Source organism: Herpailurus yagouaroundi, unplaced genomic scaffold, assembly GCF_014898765.1.
Source record: "Herpailurus yagouaroundi ecotype Mexico unplaced genomic scaffold, PumYag 196, whole genome shotgun sequence".
NCBI lineage: Eukaryota > Metazoa > Chordata > Mammalia > Carnivora > Felidae > Herpailurus > Herpailurus yagouaroundi.
The window spans coordinates 16,662,311-16,682,018 of NW_024412427.1; the positions used below are offsets into that span (position 1 = coordinate 16,662,311).

At 40.1% G+C, this 19,708-nt stretch overlaps 1 protein-coding gene across 1 annotated transcript in view; it reads right to left on the reverse strand.

Annotated features, from left to right (window-relative positions):
- Positions 1–19,708, reverse strand: part of DNAAF9 (dynein axonemal assembly factor 9) — a 126,579-nt gene that overhangs the window by 87,455 nt on the left and 19,416 nt on the right. Inside the window, exons 5-9 of the mRNA XM_040446812.1 lie at positions 17,919–18,043; positions 16,943–17,039; positions 15,970–16,076; positions 11,863–11,940; positions 704–802 (exon numbers count right to left, since the gene is read on the reverse strand). Coding sequence (XP_040302746.1) covers positions 704–802; positions 11,863–11,940; positions 15,970–16,076; positions 16,943–17,039; positions 17,919–18,043 — 506 coding nt within the window. The remainder of the gene's footprint in view (positions 1–703; positions 803–11,862; positions 11,941–15,969; positions 16,077–16,942; positions 17,040–17,918; positions 18,044–19,708) is intronic.

Genomic DNA, 19,708 nt, shown 5'->3' on the forward strand with positions numbered 1-19,708 from the left:
AAATCTTTTTAGAAAGGATTAAAACGAGATTAAAAAGAGAACTGACTGCTTAAACAAAAATAATAGCAATGTGTTGGTGGCGTTTATAACATATGTAAAAGTGAGATGCATGACAACAAAGGTCAACACCAGCTCCAAAGATCAGGAGTCAGTGTAGCGCAGGGGAGCTGAGGACTGGCGTGCAAAACCAAAGTAGGCTCAAGTGCAAGCTCAAGATTTGTCTTCTGATCCTTCTTACTGACTAGTTTTGGGCACTGGCCTATGCCTCGGTTCTTGATTTAGATACCACTGTTTACTCCTGGAGTGAATCTTACCCTGAAACTAGTAACTTCACCATTGTTTGCGTGGAAAAAAAAATTTACCTAGAGACTTAACTGACAAAGGTGTGCTACTCACATGTGGAAAATTATGTCTAGGCTTATCAACTACTGCCCAATAGAATTCCTTGCTGACAGAGGTATCATGACACTGAAAAATGACTATCCATCTTATATAGGAGCTGGTACCAAACACCCAACTTCCTTATAGATGTTGGTAGGTTGGCATGGGGGTTAAAGACTTCTATACAGCATACAACAAAGCATAAGGAAAGAATAAACATATTAGGATCGGTAGTGTTGTATTCTGAAAAAATTAACAAAACAAAAATAGAAACAATATGTTAATCAGGTTTTTCTTTCTCTTTGACCCTTCCCTTACATACCTCACCCGCTTGAGATTCAGAAAGTTCCAGCAGGAAAGGAATTTCTGTATCAAAATTAGCAAAGAAGCTAGTCCACTGATGTTCAAAAGCCACCAAATCCTATGAAGAAAATGAAAAGGATAATGCATTTGGTTATATTAAGAAGTACTTTAGAAACATGAATCAGATCTCAAGTACTTTAGAATCATGAATCAGATCTCAAAATACCAGACTGTTTAAATGTTTTAAAAGTTAACAGCAGGGGAGCCTGTTGTGGCTCAGCTGGTTAAGCATCAGACTTCAACCCAAGTCATGATCTCATGGTTTGTGAGTTCAAGTCCCACATCAGGTTTGAGCTGTCAGCACAGAGCCTGCTTCAGATCCTCTGTCTCCATTCTCTCTGCACCTCCCCCACTCGCCCTCTCTCTCAATAAATATTTTAAAAAGTTAACAGCAAACTACAGATACATGTTACAACATAGATGAACCTCAAAAACATTATGTCAAGTGAAAGAGGCCAGATATAAATGACCACCTGGTGTATTCTCCATTTATATGAAATATACAGAAAAGGCCAATCTATAGAGACAGAAAGTAGATCAGTGATTTGAATGAGGAACAGAGACTGACTGCAAGTGAACACAAGGGAATTTTCTGCGTTGATGAAAATATTCTAAAATTCGATTATGGTGATGGTTGTACAACTCTGTAAATTTCACTAAAAACTACTGAATTGTACATTTAAGTAGGCAAATTTTATGGTATATAAATTATAGCATAATAAAATTGTTTAAAAAAAAGGGGGGCAGTAATGGCCACTCCAATGCCTTAGCAATGCCTTTAGCAATCTTTGTTGGAAAGAGGGACCTATTTATGATGTATCTTAAAGATGGTACATCCTGTGCCAAAAGGGTCACATCAGTGGAGCTTTAAGGACAAGTTAGATGACCTTAGTTAGAAGTTGGGTGGTGCCATGGGAAGCCCAGAGCCCTCTCCTCCCTTACACCCTCCCCCAGTGGCAGTGGGAGGATTGTGAAACTGTGTGCCCTTCCCAGTTGACTCTCCTCTTTGTGCAACCTCTTTCCTTCCCCACCCCGGCTACTTTTCAGCCTCCTCTCTGAACTCATTCTGGTTCCCAGTCACCACACATTGCTTTGTGCTACTGGCTTTCCTTTAAAACATCATCAGTTAACCAAAAAAAAAAAAAAAAAAAAAATCATCTATGAGTTGCTTAAGACACTCAAATAGTATCCTTGTCTTATTCTGAAGTTGCTGATAATTTGTACTGAGATAAGTTATCTTCACTGCCCATCTCACAGTTTAAGTGTCGGTATGTTGGGCGCTGGCCTAGTGCCTTGCTCACAGCAGGCATTCTGTTTGCTGCATTAAAACTTACTAGCTGGATTTATGCTCTCCTCCATTCTTCTCTCCCAGAAGGGGATAAGCAAGTACTCAGACCTGTGGGCTCCGTGTTAGCCAGGTATTGAGTCTACTGGCCCTAGGCATAGAGCACAATGGACCCCTGCTGGGAATTCTTAGTGTAAACAACATTCTTACTAATGGCTCCGCTGCTTGTTGCCCAGATGATCTATATTTTATTTATAAATAAATACAGAAGTATATGTGTATATGTATCTAAAATTATTTTAAGTAATCACATGGGTGACAGTGCTGATACTGTTTTCTGAATATGTTTTATATATAATTTGGGATAAAAAAAATCAGGTATACATGTGAGAATATTTGTATATACATATGGAGAGAAAGACACACACAGAGAATTTCCTACCTTTATCCACTGAAGAGATATAGAAACAATGACCAAACCAGTACCAATGAGCATTCGCAGCACCTACACTGTTGTGCTAAAATACCACTCCCCAAACAAACTAGAACTTATTAGAGAAATGACGATTCCAGACCTGGGACAGGAAATGTATAAGAGAACCCAGGAATCTCTTATCGTAGTATATGGCAAGGAAGTTATCAAGGACTATTAGGGTTGTGTCAAAACAATTTGTAACCAACTTTAAGTGAGCTACTACCCAAAGATGAAACAAGCTGAACATCAGCAAAGATGGTAACTGCACTGGATAAAAACACATCAAATAGGTTTAAATCTATGAGTTCAAAATGAGATATACTAAAAAGAACTAATTGGTTACTTTTGGGAATGGTTGGGAACCAACTTTATTTTGAAAATTGATAAATAAAAGCAAGAATTCAAACAACTATCCTGTTCTTCCCACATGAACTCCACCACTGCATAACCAAATAGCAAGCTGAATTATTTCTCTTTAGAGAATATAAATGAAGAAGGACTTATAGAATTGGAATACTACCATTTTACAATGGTGAATTAAGGATCTAATTAATCAATGAAAGACCTAAGGACCATACATCAGTGACTGTTCACAAAATTAAAAGAGATTCAATTACATATATATACTTCTTGTAAAGAATACCCTCTCAGAAGTAGTTTTCCCTCCAAAAATCATTCCTGACACTGATTAAACCTCTAGATTCAATTACCAATAATATGGAAATACAGAAGACAGGGAAAATGTTAAACTACATGATAGGAATGTGATCAACAAATCCCAATGAGGATAACTATAAAACAAATGATCTGATTTCCTTAATAAATAGTTAAGTGGGGGTAGGGACAAAAAGAACCTATAGATTAAAAGAAACCTAAACACACACACAGGCAAAGTTAAACTATGTATATAGTATACATAGTATACAAAGTATAACTAGCATTACACATGAAGCACATTTGGAAGCACATTTTGATGATAAAATTGCAAAGAAAAGTAGGGGTCATTGCCATAGAATTCATGATAGTGTTATTCTTCGGGGAGTAGGAAAGAGGTGATGGGTTTGACAAAAAGCACTCAGATTGCTTCTGGGGTGGCAAGACTCTGTTGCTTTGCTTTATAATGACTTATTAAATTACATATTAGTTTTATGTTCTTTTCTGAGTCTGTGTTAATAAAAAGTCTTTAAAAACAGACAAACAAGTAATATACATTTATTACAGAAACTCAGAAAATCTAGAACAAAAATCACTGTTAACATTTTGGAAAATATGGGGCACCTGGGTGGCTCAGTCAGTTAAGCGTCCGACTTCGGCTCAGGTCATGATCTCACAGCTCATGAGTTCGAGCCCTCTGTGCTGACAGCTCAGAGCCTGGAGCCTGCTTCAAAATCTGTCTCCTTCTCTCTTTGCCCCTCCCCCACTCGCATATTTTCTCTCTCTCTCTCTCTCTCTCTCTCTCTCAAAAAAGGAATAAACATTAAAAAAAAATTATGGGGCGCCTGGGTGGCGCAGTCGGTTAAGCGTCCAACTTCAGCCAGGTCACGATCTCGCGGTCCGTGAGTTCGAGCCCCGCGTCAGGCTCTGGGCTGATGGCCCAGAGCCTGGAGCCTGTTTCCGATTCTGTGTCTCCCTCTCTCTCTGCCCCTCCCCCGTTCATGCTCTGTTCATGCTCTGTCTCTCTCTGTCCCAAAAATAAATAAACGTTGAAAAAAAAATTAAAAAAAAAAAAAATTAAAAGGAAAAACATTTTGGAAAATGTTCTCATTCTATTTTTACAGACGTATTATATATATACATATATATATATATATATACACACACACACACAAAATATTTGCATATATTTTTAAGTTTGTTTATTTTGAGAGAGAGCAAGCTCGACCACAAGTGGGGGAAGGGCCGAAAGAAGGAGAGACAGAATCCCAAGCAGGCCCTGCGCCATCAGCTCAGAGCCCAATGAGGGGCTCCAACTTAGGAACTGAGAGATCATGACCTGAGCCGAGATCAAGAGTCTGATGCTTAACCGACTCTGCCACCCAGGCAACCCCAAATATGTGCCTATTTGTAACTGGAAATCTACAATTATCTGGGTCAGACTGTCCTACCCTACCACCTCTGTGCCTTGGCCCAGTAAACCAGACCTCCTGAGTTTGGGATCCTGACCTGCTGCTATCAGGTCCAATCAGTGCCCCTGATCCAGGGTCCAAGATAGTCTATGTGTTTTAGAGAATACACGAAAAAAGATGGTGCACTCTGTTCCAAAAAATTTCCCCGAGGGAGCCAGGTGTGTTAGTACTAATTACAGAATAAGATAGAATGAATCATTAAATACTGCTTTCAGCTCCATGCTAGGAATGAAATGAAAGATGCAATGAATTCTCCTATTAAAACTAACTAGCATTATACATGAAATGCCCACATAAATGCGTGCGCGCACGCACACATACACACACACAGTCTTAAAACACCCTAACATCCTTATATTTCTCTATGCTCACTATAAAGATGAGGAGACTGAGACACTTCAGAGTAAAGTGATCTACCTAAGGATGGAATACTAAAGAGGAGCAGAAGTGGAAATATATCTAGGCAGGAGATACCCAGAGCCTGTTTTTTCCACCACAGTATTCTCCAACTTTTCCAATGGATACTGTGTATGTAGGTAGAAATGGTCAGTTGCATTTGATGTGGAAGAAGGGAAAGTTTATCTGCTCAGACTCTTTGAAGTCAAATCCAGAAGACAGGCCCAGATAGATATCAAGGTCAGATACGCAGCAAAGGTCAGAAAATGCTGAGACTGTGTCAGTGTGCCTTCGTTCTTGGCTGGTGGCAAAAGATGCTGAACTTTAGTCAGAACTCTTGGCCCTACGCTGGCATCCTGCTCTCTGGTGGCTCAAAGTCCATATCTATGGCACCACCGGTAAGCTGAGCCACATTTGAACAACTTCTCTCAATGTTGAAAAGGAGATGATTCTGGGGCTCAGACAGGTTCCTTCCCTGTGGCTAGAATGCTCATACCGCCTCCTCCTTGGTCTGGAAAATCTCTGATCACCACACATGCTCTGGGAAGCAATTCCAGGAAGAATGATTTTCCTTACCCTTTATGTTCCACTGCAATTATAGCAGTTACCAAAGTATGCTGCTATTATTGGCCTAAGAGCCCATTAAATAGTATGAGCGGGAGCCAGGTCTACCTGTTTCTGTGACTTTAGCATAAGCACAGTATCCAAGAAATAGCAGGGATCAAGGACTATGTATTTAATAAATCAACAAGCAAAAAAAAAAAAAAAAAACCTCAAAGGCACTATACTGACTGACCAAGAGGGAAAAAAAAGCTCAATTTAAATATTTAAAAGTATTTTTATGAATTAGACAATGCAATAAAAATGGGAAAATGAAAACAAGTGACCAATAAGACTATCACCTAAAGTTTCTAAGACACAGACATACAAACTTTACAAAGATGGAATACCTTTTACTTTTTTGCTAAATATATTTTGAACATCTTTCTATATCATATTCAATTTTAAAAAATTTTTTTCGGGGCGCCTGGGTGGCGCAGTCGGTTAAGCGTCCGACTTCAGCCAGGTCACGATCTCACGGTCCGTGAGTTCGAGCCCCGCGTCAGGCTCTGGGCTGATGGCTCGGAGCCTGGAGCCTGTTTCCGATTCTGTGTCTCCCTCTCTCTCTGCCCCTCCCCCGTTCATGCTCTGTCTCTGTCCCATAAATAAATAAAAACGTTGAAAAAAAAATTTAAAAAAAAATAAAAAAATTTTTTCAGTGTTTGTTTATTTTTGAGAGAGAGGGAGACAGACAGAGCACGAGAAGGGGAGGAACAGAGAGAGAAAGAGACAGAGTGTGAGTGAGGGGTGGAGAGAGGCAGACACAGAATCTGAAGCAGGCTCCAGGCTCGAAGCTGTCAGCACAGAGCCCAACATGGGGCTTGAACTCAAGGACCATGAGATCATGACCTAAGCCAAAGTTAGACGGTCAACTGACTGAGCCACCCAGGCACCCCTATATCAAATCCAATTCTAAAACATCATTTCAAATGACAGTATAATGGGCCGCTGAGATTTTTTTTTTTTTTTTAGAGAATGCGTGCTGGGGAGAGGGGCGGAGAGGGAGAAAAAGAATTTTTTTTTTAAAGTTTATTTATTTTGAGAGAGAGGGAGAAAGAGTACCCCAAGCACTGTCAGTACAGAGCCAGATGTGGGGCTCGATCCCATGAACTGTGAGATCAGGACCAAAGCTGAAATTAAGGGCCGGCTGCTCAACTGACAGCTACCCAGGTGCCCCCTGAATAGTTTTATTTAACCAAATTCCTATTGTTGGACATTTACTTTGTCTACAGTTTTTATAAACAATACTTCAAGTGAACATTCTTCAGTGACATCTTTAATTTCTTAGGATAAATTACTATATCGAAATTGCTGGGGGGAACCTGGGTGGCTCAGTCAGTTGAATGTCCAACTTCTGCTCAGGTCATGATCTCACAGTTCATGAATTCAAGCCCTGCATTAAGCTCTCCACTGTCAACGTGGAGTTGCTTCAGATTCTCTGCTGCCTCTTTCTCTGCCCCTCCCCCGCTAGTGCAGCATGCTCTTTCAAAAACAAGCAAACATTTAAAAAAATAAAAAAGAAAATGCTGGGGGCACCTGGGTAGCTCAGTTGGTTAAGCATCTGACTTCAGCCTAGATCACGATCTCGCGATTTGTGAGTTCAAGTCCGACATAGGGCTCTGGTGCTGACAGCTTGGAGCCTGGAGTCTGCCTCAGATTCTGTGTCTCCCTCTCTCTCTGCCCCTCCCCTGCTCATGCTCTGTCTCTCTCTGTCTCTCAAAAATAAATAAATGTTAAAAAAAATTAAAAAGAAAAAAAAAAGAAATTGCTGGATAGGGATGCCAAATGTTCACTCAAGACAGGCATTTCACCTATTCCATTGAAGGCCTCACTCTTACTCTGACAAGTGGCAACTCAATCTAGTCTTTTAGAAATTTCTAGCATTTTTGTAGATGAAAAAGTAGCACCTCCTTGTAGTTTAATTAGTGTGTTTGTGAGAACTGGTGCAGTTCATCTGTAAAGAATATTTCATGGAGGGGCGTCTGGGAGGCTCAGTCGGTTAAGCGTCCGACTTCGGCTCAGACCATGATCTCATAGTTCGTGAGTTTGAGACCTGCCTTGGGCTCTCTGCTGTCAGTGCAGAGCCTGCTGAGGATCCTCTGTCCTCCTCTCTCTCTGCCCCTTCTCCGCTGGTTACCTCTATCTCAAAAAAAAAAAACAAAAAACAAAAAAACCTTTAAAAGAAAAAAGAATATTTCATGGAAAAAATAATGAAAGAAAAAAATACACTTCGCAGAGGAGTATGCACTCACTCTCCCTCTTGAGATCTGTGGGATCCGACCAGGAAGCATGGAGCTGTATGTTCTCTGGCCATCAAAGAGCTGCCAGCAATGATTGGCCAATGGAAATTAAAGCCCAGATATCAATCCTGGCTTAAGATTACAATCTTGGCAAAGGGGGAAATAAATATGAGCAGAAAAAGTATTTGGATGGTGGAGAGAAAAGAGGGTTTCAGAGAAGTTTGGAAGCTATGAAATAGCTGAGAGAAGGGGGAATAAGGCAAATTTTAAAAAAGTAATATAGGTATAGATCACACCCTTTTCAGTGATTTTCTAGAGACTCAAAGACTGGAATAGCATTTTTAAATACTTTTGGTTGTTGAATTTGAATTTTATTAAGGACATTTGTAAACTCACCACAAGAGATCCCTGTACAAATTTATTGTCATTTTTATACATATCTATAGTAGTTTTTATCCCACTTGGGGTTCAATGAACTTCATGGATTTGTGGACTGATTTTATCAATTTGGAAAGTTCTTGGACAGTATCAACTCAGATTTCCTGCTGCATTTTCTCTCTACTCTCTTTTTGGGATTCTAACTATACTATGTTAGATCATCTGACATTGTTTGACAGGTACTGGATGCTCTGTTCTACTCCCCTTGCTGCTCTTCTCTTTGTCCTTCAGTTGAGAAATTGTCTTTGATATATCTTTAAGTTTACAGAACACTTCTTCATTTGTATCTAGGCTGCTGTTAAGACAATCTAATGAATTCTTCATTTTAGATATAGTATTTTCATTTCTAGCATTTGCATTTAGTTCTTTTTCTACTTTTCAAGTCTCTGCTGAAATTTCTGATCTTTTCATATATGCTGTTCTCTTTTTGTTCAGATTCTTCAGCATTTATTTTAATGTTTATTCATCCTTGAGAGAGAGAGAGAGAGAGAGAGAGAGAGAGACAGAGAGACAGAGAGACAGAGAGACAGAGAGACAGAGCATGAGCGGGGGAGGGGCAGAGAGAGAGGGAGACACAGAATCCAAAGGCGGCTCCAGGCACTGAGCTGTCAGCACAGAGCCTGACGTAGGGCTCAAACTCACGAACCGCAGGATCATGACCTGAGCTGAAGCTGGACACTTAACTGACTGAGCCACTCAGGCGGCCCTGATTCTTCAGCATTTTTATTAGCTACTTAAAATTCTCCATTAGTTAATTTCAATATCTGGATCTAATTCTCTTGACTGGTTTTTTTTTTTTTTTGAAGATTTTATTTTTAAAAAATTTTAATAATGTTTATTTTTGAGAGACAGAGAGAGAGAGAAAGAGAGCACGAGTTGGGGAGGGGCAGAGACAGAGAGACACAGGATCCAAAGTAGGCTCCAGGCTCTGAGCTGTCAGCACAGATCCCAATGCAGGGCTCGAACTCATGAACCATGAGATCATGACCTGAACTGAAATTGGATGCTTAACCAACTGAGCCACCCAGGCACCCCTAAGATTTTATTTTTAAGTAATCTCTACACCCAGTGCAGGGCTTGAACTCAAAACCCTGAGATCAAGAATTGCAAGCTTTACCGACTGAGCCAGTCAGGTGCCCTCTCTTGACTGTTTCTTGATAACAATAAAATTTTCTTCTAATTTTTTTTTTTTTTTTACCACATGCCAGCCATTTTGTGATAAAAGAACAGTAAAAACTGAAGCAGGTAATATTTACCTTTACAAAAGTATATCTTTTCTTTTATCAGGTCATTAAAATAGGGATCCAAGGAATTTTGATCTACAATTGATCAGAGTCTGGGTCTGAGTGCATTTGTGCATTTGTTAATTACTAAATTAAAATATTTTGAGGGTAGGGTCTGAACTTCAGCAGACTTTGCTCATGGGAAGTCAGAAAACCAGGGAAGGGCCTGGTCTATAGTCCATGGTGATTACCACTACTGCTTCTTCAGCCAAAAATGTCATCATCTGTTCAGGTGCAATTAAAAATATCCTTCTGGGGGGCACCTGGGTGGCTCAGTGGGTTAAGCAATCGACTTCGGCTCAGGTCATGATCTCACAGTTTGTGAGTTCGAGCCCCGCATCAGGCTCTGTGCTGACAGCTCAGAGCCTGGAGCCTACTTCAGATTCTGTGTCTCCCCCTCTCTACCCCTCCCCTGCTCATGCTCTGTGTGTCTCTCTCTCAATAATAAATGTTAAAGAAAAAAAAAATTTTTTTTAAATATCCTTCTGGGGTGTCTGGGGGGCTCAGTTGATTAAACAGCTGACTCTTGATTTTTTTTTTTTAATGTTTATTTTTGAGAGAGAGACAGAGAGAGAGAAAGACAGAGAGTGAGTACAAGTGGAGGAGGACAGAGGATCTGAAGCAGGCTCTGCACTGTCAGCACAGAGCCCGATGTGGGGCTCCAACTCAAGAACTGTGAGACGACCTGAGCTGAAGTCGGAGGCTCAACTGACTGAACCACCCAGGTGGTTCAAAACCCAGACTCTGGATTTTGGCTCAGGTCATGATCTCATGGTTCATAAGTTCGAGCCCCACCTCAGGCTCCATGCTGACAGTGCAGAGCCTACTTGGGATTCTCTGCTCTCCCTCTCCCCCCGACCCTACACCTCAAAATAAATAAACTTAAAAATGTCCTTCTGTGTGGTCCCTCTCAATGGGCTCCAGAGATGCTTCCAATGTTCTCCAAACTACAATGCTACATTTAGCCTCCATGTGTGAACAATGGCATCCTCACATTCAAATGACTGCAGGCAAGTTGGGTATGGGTCTCAGACAGTTGTAGAAACTCCTAAACTACTTATCTCTCTTTCTTTGTGGTTAAATTTTCTTTATCATTTTTGCATTCTTATGTTACATGTTTTTGCATTTTCACTTTTTTCCATAACTAGGCTAGCCATGGATCGATGATGATGATGATTAGGTCTCTTCAAAGGATAAAAAGTTCAGGTTTTATTTTTCTTTTATATTTGTTTAATTAGAAATGTTTAAACAGAATGGTTGTTCAATTTTATCAAATGCCTTTTAGACACCTATGGAATCATCACAAATCATTCCAAGGAGAAAAATTAGTATAGTGATTACACTAATAGGTTTCCTGACACTAAACTAAATATTGTACCCTTGTTAAGCTCTATTTCATCAGGGAATACTCTGACATGGTACTGGATTCTATTTGCTAATATTTTACTTAAAATACAGGCATCAACATGGATAAGTGAGACTGGTCTGTAGTTTTCATTTTTGTTATTTTCACTGGGTTTTAATAATATAACTAAATTAATTAAAAGGCTACACACTGTTCTTCTATGCATATCTAGCCATGGCCACTGAGAGATACTGCTGAGCTGCTTCACCACAGCAAGTATTCCCAGAGCCTTAGTTTTATCCGTTGCTCCTCACTGCAAAGTGTTCCACCCAACTTCATGTTTTCTTCCAAGTTCAGATGAACAGTTAATGCCCGACCCTCTAATCCAGGAATCAACAAGTTATGGCTTGTGGGCAGGCCACATATTTTTGTAAATAAAGTCTCCTTGGAACACAGACACCCCCATTCATTTAAGCACTGTCCGCGGGTGCTCTCAGGCTACAATAGCACCGCCGAGTGGTTCTAACAGAGATGGAGGGCACACAAAGCCTACGTGTGCTGACCCCTGCTCTAATTCTTAATTTGTTTAAGCCAAACCCCATCTTTGCTTTCTTTTTGTCACAGAGAAAGAATACAAAAAGACATCCTCTGTATTGTTTTTCTAAAGTCCAGCCCAACCGAGAGAATGTCTTTAGGTGGAAATGTAAACCCTGGTAGGCAGCTTTGGCTTCGCCTCAGGTGAGGTTTCCTCACAGCAAAAGAGGCAGTATCACTTTTCCAGGTCCACTTCTACTCCCAAGGAGTTCAAGGCAACAATCCGGGAAGAAATTGTTCAGACAAAAATATCTCTTGCATTTCTTCAAATACTGTTAGTGGATAAGTGAGCTGGCTGTAATATTTATAAGTTAAATATAGAGTTAGGCTCCTTACTTCTGAAAGCAAACTCTCCAGAGACATAGGATCCATCTTGCTGTAGACGTTCCACAGATTCAAACTCACATCCTGCAGCTGCAACAGAGGGCAAAAACATTGAAATAACTGCGTCAATATCACTACAACAATCAGATTTATCAGAAATGACTATCTTGGTGAAAACTAAGTGATTAGACTAATAAATCAAACTTTTATCAATTATATTAGAACCAATACATATTAATAAATGCTACCCAACTCAAGGAAACTAACTTTACAGAAACTTTGGTACATTTTTGACTATCTTCAATGATGAGCACATATATATGTATGTACATACACACATTTATTTGCCTTTGCTTAAGTTTTTTAATTAAAATAATACATGCTCATGGTTTAAAAAAAATCAAATAGTAGTAAAGGCTTAGAATAAAACATGTGAATCGCCTACTCCAATCTTTCTCCAAACCTCCACTGTCACAGAGGCAATCACTCACAAGTCTTGTAACATTTTCTTTCTGGTAGTTACCTCCAAATTTTGATATAACATGCTTCTATCGCTATTTGATTTCTCAATTTAGAAATTAAATATTAACCATCCCTATTCTCACACTTTTTCTCCACATACCTATACCCTAACATCATCTAATATCATGATTTTTTAATTATACCAGTAATTACTGTTTATAACATTAAGATCATATATACATTATTTACTATAGGAACATGTATGCTATACTCCTAGTTGCATTCTTAAACCAATTTTATTTTTCTTAGGGCTACCGACAGAGTCATTTTTTTTCACTTGTGCGATTAAAATAAAAATCAACCCTGAAGTTTTTTCTAATTGTCCCACCCAATTAGCTATGTTTACACTAGGGTTTCTAAACATCAACACTACTATCATTTGGGGCCAGATATTTCTTTGCTGTGAGGCACTTCCCTTACACTCTAAATCCCAATAGACTGATTCAATATATGTGGCCCCTTTCTCTGTAATCTGGAACAGCTTTTCAAGTGTCAACTGATTTGATTTTTTGAGGGTGCTGAATTAAATTTCTAATTTTATTTTATTTTATTTTATTTTTTTTTCAACGTTTATTTATTTTTGGGACAGAGAGAGACAGAGCATGAATGGGGGAGGGGCAGAGAGAGGGAGACACAGAATCGGAAACAGGCTTCAGGCTCTGAGCCATCAGCCCAGAGCCTGACGCGGGGCTCGAACTCACGGACCGTGAGATCGTGACCTGGCTGAAGTCGGACGCTTAACCGACTGCGCCACCCAGGCGCCCCTAAATTTCTAATTTTAAATGCAAACGTTAATTCTACTATTAATTTTGAGACATAACATTTCCTCATGTCATCCATCTCCCTTTTTAATTCTGTGTGTCCTACCTATCATTTCTCTTTTTACAAATTCCATTCTTTTTTTTCTTTTTTAATTTTTAAAGTTTATTTTGAGAGAGAGAGAGTATGAGCAGGGGAAAGACAGAGAGACAGAGAGAGAGAGAGAGAGAGAGAGAGAGAGAGAGAGAGAGAGAGAATCCCCAGCAGGCTCTGCAGAGTCAGTACAGAGCCCAACATGGGGCTTGAACTCACCAAACTTTGAGATCATGACCTGAGTGGAAATTAGAAGTCAGACGCTTAACCAACTGAGCCACCCAGGCGTCTCTTTACAATTTACCCATTCTTAACAGGTACAAAAGAGATCATCTTTTTTCTCATTTTTATTTTATTTCCTGGAGAAACCGTTTTTAAAAAGCACGCTTATCTCTGCATCTAATATGCTATGGTTTCCTTCCTATATTTTGTTGAATCTTATTCGTAAGTTTCATTCCACCTTTCAATACGAACATCTTCTGTTTGTCCATAAAAAGGTAAATGAATATTTGTTCTATGGTTACTCTCATTATTCAGAAGTGTTCTATTAGAATCCTCTCCTTGGGAGCTAGCTGATGTAAATTTACTTTACTAGGTCACAGCTCCAGCAGCTGGAGTTAAGAAGGAGGAAGCCGAAGGCAGGGAAAGCCCCAGCAGAGGAACTTCCCTGTGCTGCTTCCCAGGAAGAGTTCTTTATCTCATAACTGAGTTTGATCCAGCCTAAATGGCAAGTATAAGTTATGTGGATATGGTTTCCTCTCTCATGCTGGCACCTACTACATCAGGGACATAGCAACCTCTGGGTTAATGACTTTGTTCTGGGTGTGGACATACAACAAAACAGAATTTTTAATAAAATTAAGTTTCTAATGTCCGTAGTTCTCCTTCTCTTGACCTTCAAATGATGCAAAAGTATTTCTGGCTCAGACAGTTATCAGGCCTTAGGTATGTGACTCAGAGTGGAGTACTGCTCCATATCCTAAAGGCCGATAAGGAAGAGAACTGGGGTGGGGGTGGGGGAGAGAACGAGATGGACAACAACAGGAAAAGTATTGGAGAGAATGACAATTAGCAACTACAAAGAAGGGAAGAATCTGGAGAAAGGGATCTTGAGAGAAGACTTATAGTAGCCCGACTACATGGTGTGTGTGGTTTCTTCCACCCTACAGAAAAGATCTACATTACCTCGTAAAGGTTTTTTAGAAGGGGATTTTGTGCCTTTTGGATGTGTCTGCACAGTGTAATGCTCCTCAAGGCAGGAGCCAGAAAGCCCTGCCACATGTGGTCTGCAAGAACCCTGCGACCTCCTAGTGTACTGCTTTTTCATGCTAATCTACCCACAGCACAGGGCTTAGGAGCACAGGCTCTGAAGCCAGACCCTCTGGATTTGGCCCCACCCCTGCCCCTCACCAGCTACTAGCTCTGTGCTTTTGGGAAATTCATTTAACCTCTCTGTAGAATAGGAACTAATAGTACCTACTTCAGAGGATTCTTTTGTAAGAATTACAGTCAACTCATATGAAGTGCTTAGAACAGTGCCTGGCATATAGGAGACACTATAAATGCCCAGTTTATACAATTAATTAAAAATAAATATTAGCATTATTGCTAAAAATTTTAAGCTTCCTCTCTACCTCCTATGGCTTGCCCCCTTCAAGCCCTTACTCTTCTAAATTAGAGAGCATTACTTCCTAGTGGGAGCAGCTTACACAGCCTTGTTTACTAATAACTTCTGCTGTTGCAGTCAATGTGAGAATACTACAGTTTTGGAGCAGGAAAAGTGGGAGTCAAGTGGTGTGCTTCTCTTCAACCCTATAGCCCATGTTTTTTCCATATTAGGGCGTCTACCAGGCAAGCACCCACTCACTTCCAAGGGATTCTGCTACTTCTTGGAAAGGAGGGGTAGCAATTAGCCCTGGGTCATGCTTCCAAAGGTCCCACTTACTCTATGCCCAATAGTATGTCCCCATTCTGAGCATGTCAATACTCACTCCCTATTTCTGTGCTGGGGCCAGGTCATCTCACTGAGGATCCTTTAGAGGCCCGGGGATGCTTCTGGGGATGCTGCTAACCTACCAGGCCATCCTCCTTAATATGCACTCTGGATGACCCCCTCTCCCAGACTCATTCATCAATTCACTTAACAAATATTTATGGGTCATCTCCTAGATAAAAGAAATATTGAAATAAAAGATACTGTTCTTAACACAAAAGATAACCCTTTTATTCCTCTAGTATATTGTTCTTAGACAAAATTTTGCACTGTCCTTTTCATTCCTCTTGAATTGTTCTCAAGTTATATGAACTTCTGAGATACAAACCACAACAATGAAAAGACCATTTTTGTTCTCAAGGAGCTTCCAGTCCAGAGACCAAGGGCAGGTGGATACATGAATAGGGGTGTGTGGAAAATGTATAACACAGGACAAAAAAAAAAAAAGCTGTAAGAGGATTCAGCCTAGGATGCTACAAGAGTAGACTGGAAGAACAATGGTATCAGAATGGGGAAAAGAGAGAAAGGAGGACAGAGAGAAACTCCTAGAAGAAAGGACATATGAGTTCTGTTTGGGGACCAGCTTTAAACAACAACTATTTTCCATTTCAAGTCTTTTAACTTGCTCCATACTCTTGAGAGGTCACTATTAGCTTTTCAGTGTTATAATGATGCACAATCACAATGTGGGCGTCCTTCATAAAGATTGCAGGTGGGAGATAAAAGCCAGGCATACTGTCTTTCATACATACCTCATATTTCATGGTAAAAAATCCATCCCCTCCAATGCCCTCAAGTGCAAAGGCCTGTACAATTGGCCACTTCTCTACTACAAACATATCAAATATCTGCAAGTGACCTAGAGGAATCAAATACAACAACATGTATCAAATACCATCCTGGATATAACAGTCTAAACCTGATCTTAAGTGGTTACCCAGGCATCTCTCACAAGTTCATTACGGTCACATTTAGCAGAATAAAAGTAAAACAGATAAAATGCTTAGATATTAAAACTAGAAATTAAAAATGAAAGGCAAAGAAAATGCAAACCATAACAAGCTACATAAATTCAGATTTCTCTATAGTATAGCACACTCTGGTTTCCTAAGTAAGCAAGTAAGTTAACGAATAAATAGTGGCCTATTACATCTGACTTGCATCACTTAGCAGATATAATTATTAACAGACCCAAACTCGGCTCTTCCCACCCTTAAGAAACCTAGCCAATCAACTTCCTTAAGGGAAAATTACCAAATCAAAAATTTTCCTTTCTTGCAGCAATAGCTCCAATGTGCAAAGTTTAAGAAAAAAATAAGATATAAGTACTGCTAAATGTGTTGACTTTTTCCTTTATTTTTACACATTTTTCAGCCTCTCTGTCAGCATATTTTTAACAGCTACTATTTCTTATTACCAAGAGGCTCCACAGCTATACTCTACATACAGTAGCAAATGGCACAGCTAGACGGCAACTGTGGTAAATCCCTTTTCAGTTCTTCCTTCTGAATAGATGGCCTGCTGTGTTTTTAGAAACTACAGTTATAAGTAACCAGCTTGCACAGAAAAATCCCCAAATTTCATTCTGTTTGATCCTCTGCCTTTAGTAAAAATAGATCAATGGGTTTCCCAGGTGAATGCCTCCAATGGAAGGGGGAGATAGAAACACTGGATTCACACATCATCCAAGCAAAGTTCTAATAGGGCTTGCTGTCAGATACTCACCTTGGGAGCTGTAAGGAATGCCAATTCTACTACAGTCTCGAACCATGTCCACAAAGCTGGCAATTTTAAATTCTTCTGCAGCTTCCTCATCTTCATACTAAAGAGGGAAATTGAAAGGAAGACAGGCTCTGAGGTGACATCATGCAAAATCCCCTATTTCCTCGGTATTTTATCAATCAGAGTTATGGCAAATGACATTTATAGAGGACTGCACCCAAGAGGGTGTTTCCAAAGCCAACTTCTTGTGTTGCCTTACACCACACATAAAAACCAACTCAAAATAGATCAGATACCTAAATGCAAGAGATAACATTTGCCTCCAAAATTCCCCAAACGCTCACATGGAAAGAAGGGTGCTTCCCATGTTGTTCAAGGGCCAACTGTACATCAGTATATTTTGCAATTCCATTCTATTTTTCTTCTTGTAAGTCTGTTGTGTTATTTTAGTGATTGCTTACAATTTATAACAAACATCTTTAACATTAAAAAAAAAAAAAAAAAGAAAGAAGAGTTTTTAACCCACATCAGGTCACAATTTCTATGAAATCCTAAATCTCAAGTCCCAATTTGATTTCCAGCCAAACACTTGAAAAGAACCCAAAAACAAATACCAAGAAATCCAAACACAGAAACGTCACAAAGCTTATCAAACTCTCCTGAGGCAGTCCGTGGCACTAGTCCTCTGAGAGAATGGGCTCAGGCTGGTGATGAACAAGTAGGACGGGAAGCTAGAGTCACAAGCCTACGACTAGGTCCCAATCTGAAGAGTCCTTTTTGTCTCTGTCAGGCATACAATTTATCTATAAGGTAGCCTCATAATGAATTATGAGAAGTTCCACTAAAACAAGTAACTTTTTTTGTGCAACCACATCCTGCAAAGTGATTTTTTTAAGGGGCCTCCCGGTCCAGATCTACACTTTTTTTGAAGAATATCCTTAGAGTGTCTCTAAGTGCCTGTTCTATCTTTTCTCCTTACCTCATTTTCGGTCATGCAATGGAAATGCAGATTTCTCCAATGTGCCACATAGGGTAAGAGATAGCGATAGTTCACAGGATTACAGTACAGATGGACACTATCTGATTTTACCAATATAATTACATCTGTAAGGAAAACAAATTTAAAACACAAGATTGTCAAAGGCATTTCTTTTGCACATTTTCTGTCCACCTAATTAATAAAACCATTAAAAAACTATTTCAGAGAAAAGGTAACAAAACTCTAAACTAAAAATTCTTTAAGTAGACAACGTGCCTCAAAGTGACTGTGGAACACTCACGTGTGGACAGCAAGGATTTTCTAGTTCCCATGCGATGCTCCAATCATTGTGGCCCTCTGGTTATGACAATGCAGGCACAGAATAAGTCAAAAGAAGAGCCTTCAAAGTGTTCTGCTTTTGCAAAGTTCAACACAGTCACATCTATGGTATCAGACTTAGCTGGGTGTTTTGCTGCAGAGATAAACACCAAATGGATGTGCCACAGCCTACCACTGAGGCAGGAAATATCACCAACTATAGCCAGTGATGGTTTTCCTGCAGACATCAGTGTCTAAAGCCCTTGGCTGTTGACTCAAGGCAATCATGGGCCTGAGGATGTCACTGTTCAGCTCTGGGAAGCATTACTATGTACTGGGGTGAACTTTGTACACAGGAAAAGCTGGGAGGAAGGAAGTAGAGGCAAGTGGACAAAGCTGCTATAAATAGATCAGCAGCTCACAGACTTAAGGGGTAATCACGGAAGTTGCTGGGTCAAATAAATAAAACAATTCCAAGAGTGCGAATAAATTTAGGTAAATTAACAGAAGAGCCATGGAATGGGGCAGGAATATTAAAGCAGTTTGAAGACTGAGAAAGCAGTCATACTTCCAAAAGAAAAGCAGAGCTCACTGCATGGCTCCTCAGAGCCATCTCAGGCATCTCTCTAACAAGATGATGCGAGGGAAGTTGCTGCAGGAGGTGGCTGGAAGTGAGAGAAGCGTGGGGGCAGGGAACACCTGAAGCAGCAGGTTTAGGACAATGCCAACACAGTAACACAGTGTGACAGCCAATATTCTACAAAAACCTAAGCCCGATGAATACTGACTGCAGCTGATGACACCAATGGGTGGCCTCTTGAAATAAAGCTCCAGGATGCTGGCCTTTGATTTTTCAAAAATCACTCTGTGCTCCACACCTGACCAGACCCAGGTATCCTAGGGAATGCAGTATGGTGCAGCATATTCACTGCTGACTCTCAGTTAAGCACCAAAGTCAAAAGGTGGCAAGAGATGGGAAAAGGGTACCCTCTCACCCTGTTGGTCCTCTTCACACAGGCCCTCTAATAAGAGCCTTGTCCTGAATTACTTGTAGAACATGTGCTGAAGAGAGACTGACATCACCTGGAGAGCCTGAGGGTTTCCTAAGACTGTGCACTACACTAATGTGTAACACTCCACAAGGAATTAGGATCCAATAAAAGAAATAATGCAACAGCTACTAAGCCTAATTAAGCATTTTCAGAATCTCATAGGACTCTGATGTCATTAAAAATTTTTGCTTTTGTTTTTTAATAAATCCTTCATGTTGGCCTCTTTTCCTCTCACAGAGATCAAAATGTAGATGCACAGGGGTACCTGGCTGGCTCAGTCAACAGAGCATGGAACGCTTGATCTCAGAGTCATGAGTTCCAGCCCCATGATGGGTATGGAGCCTACTTAATTTAAAAAAAAAAAAAAGAAAGAAAGAAAGTAGGGGCACCTGGGTGGCTCAGTCGGTTGAGTGTCCGACT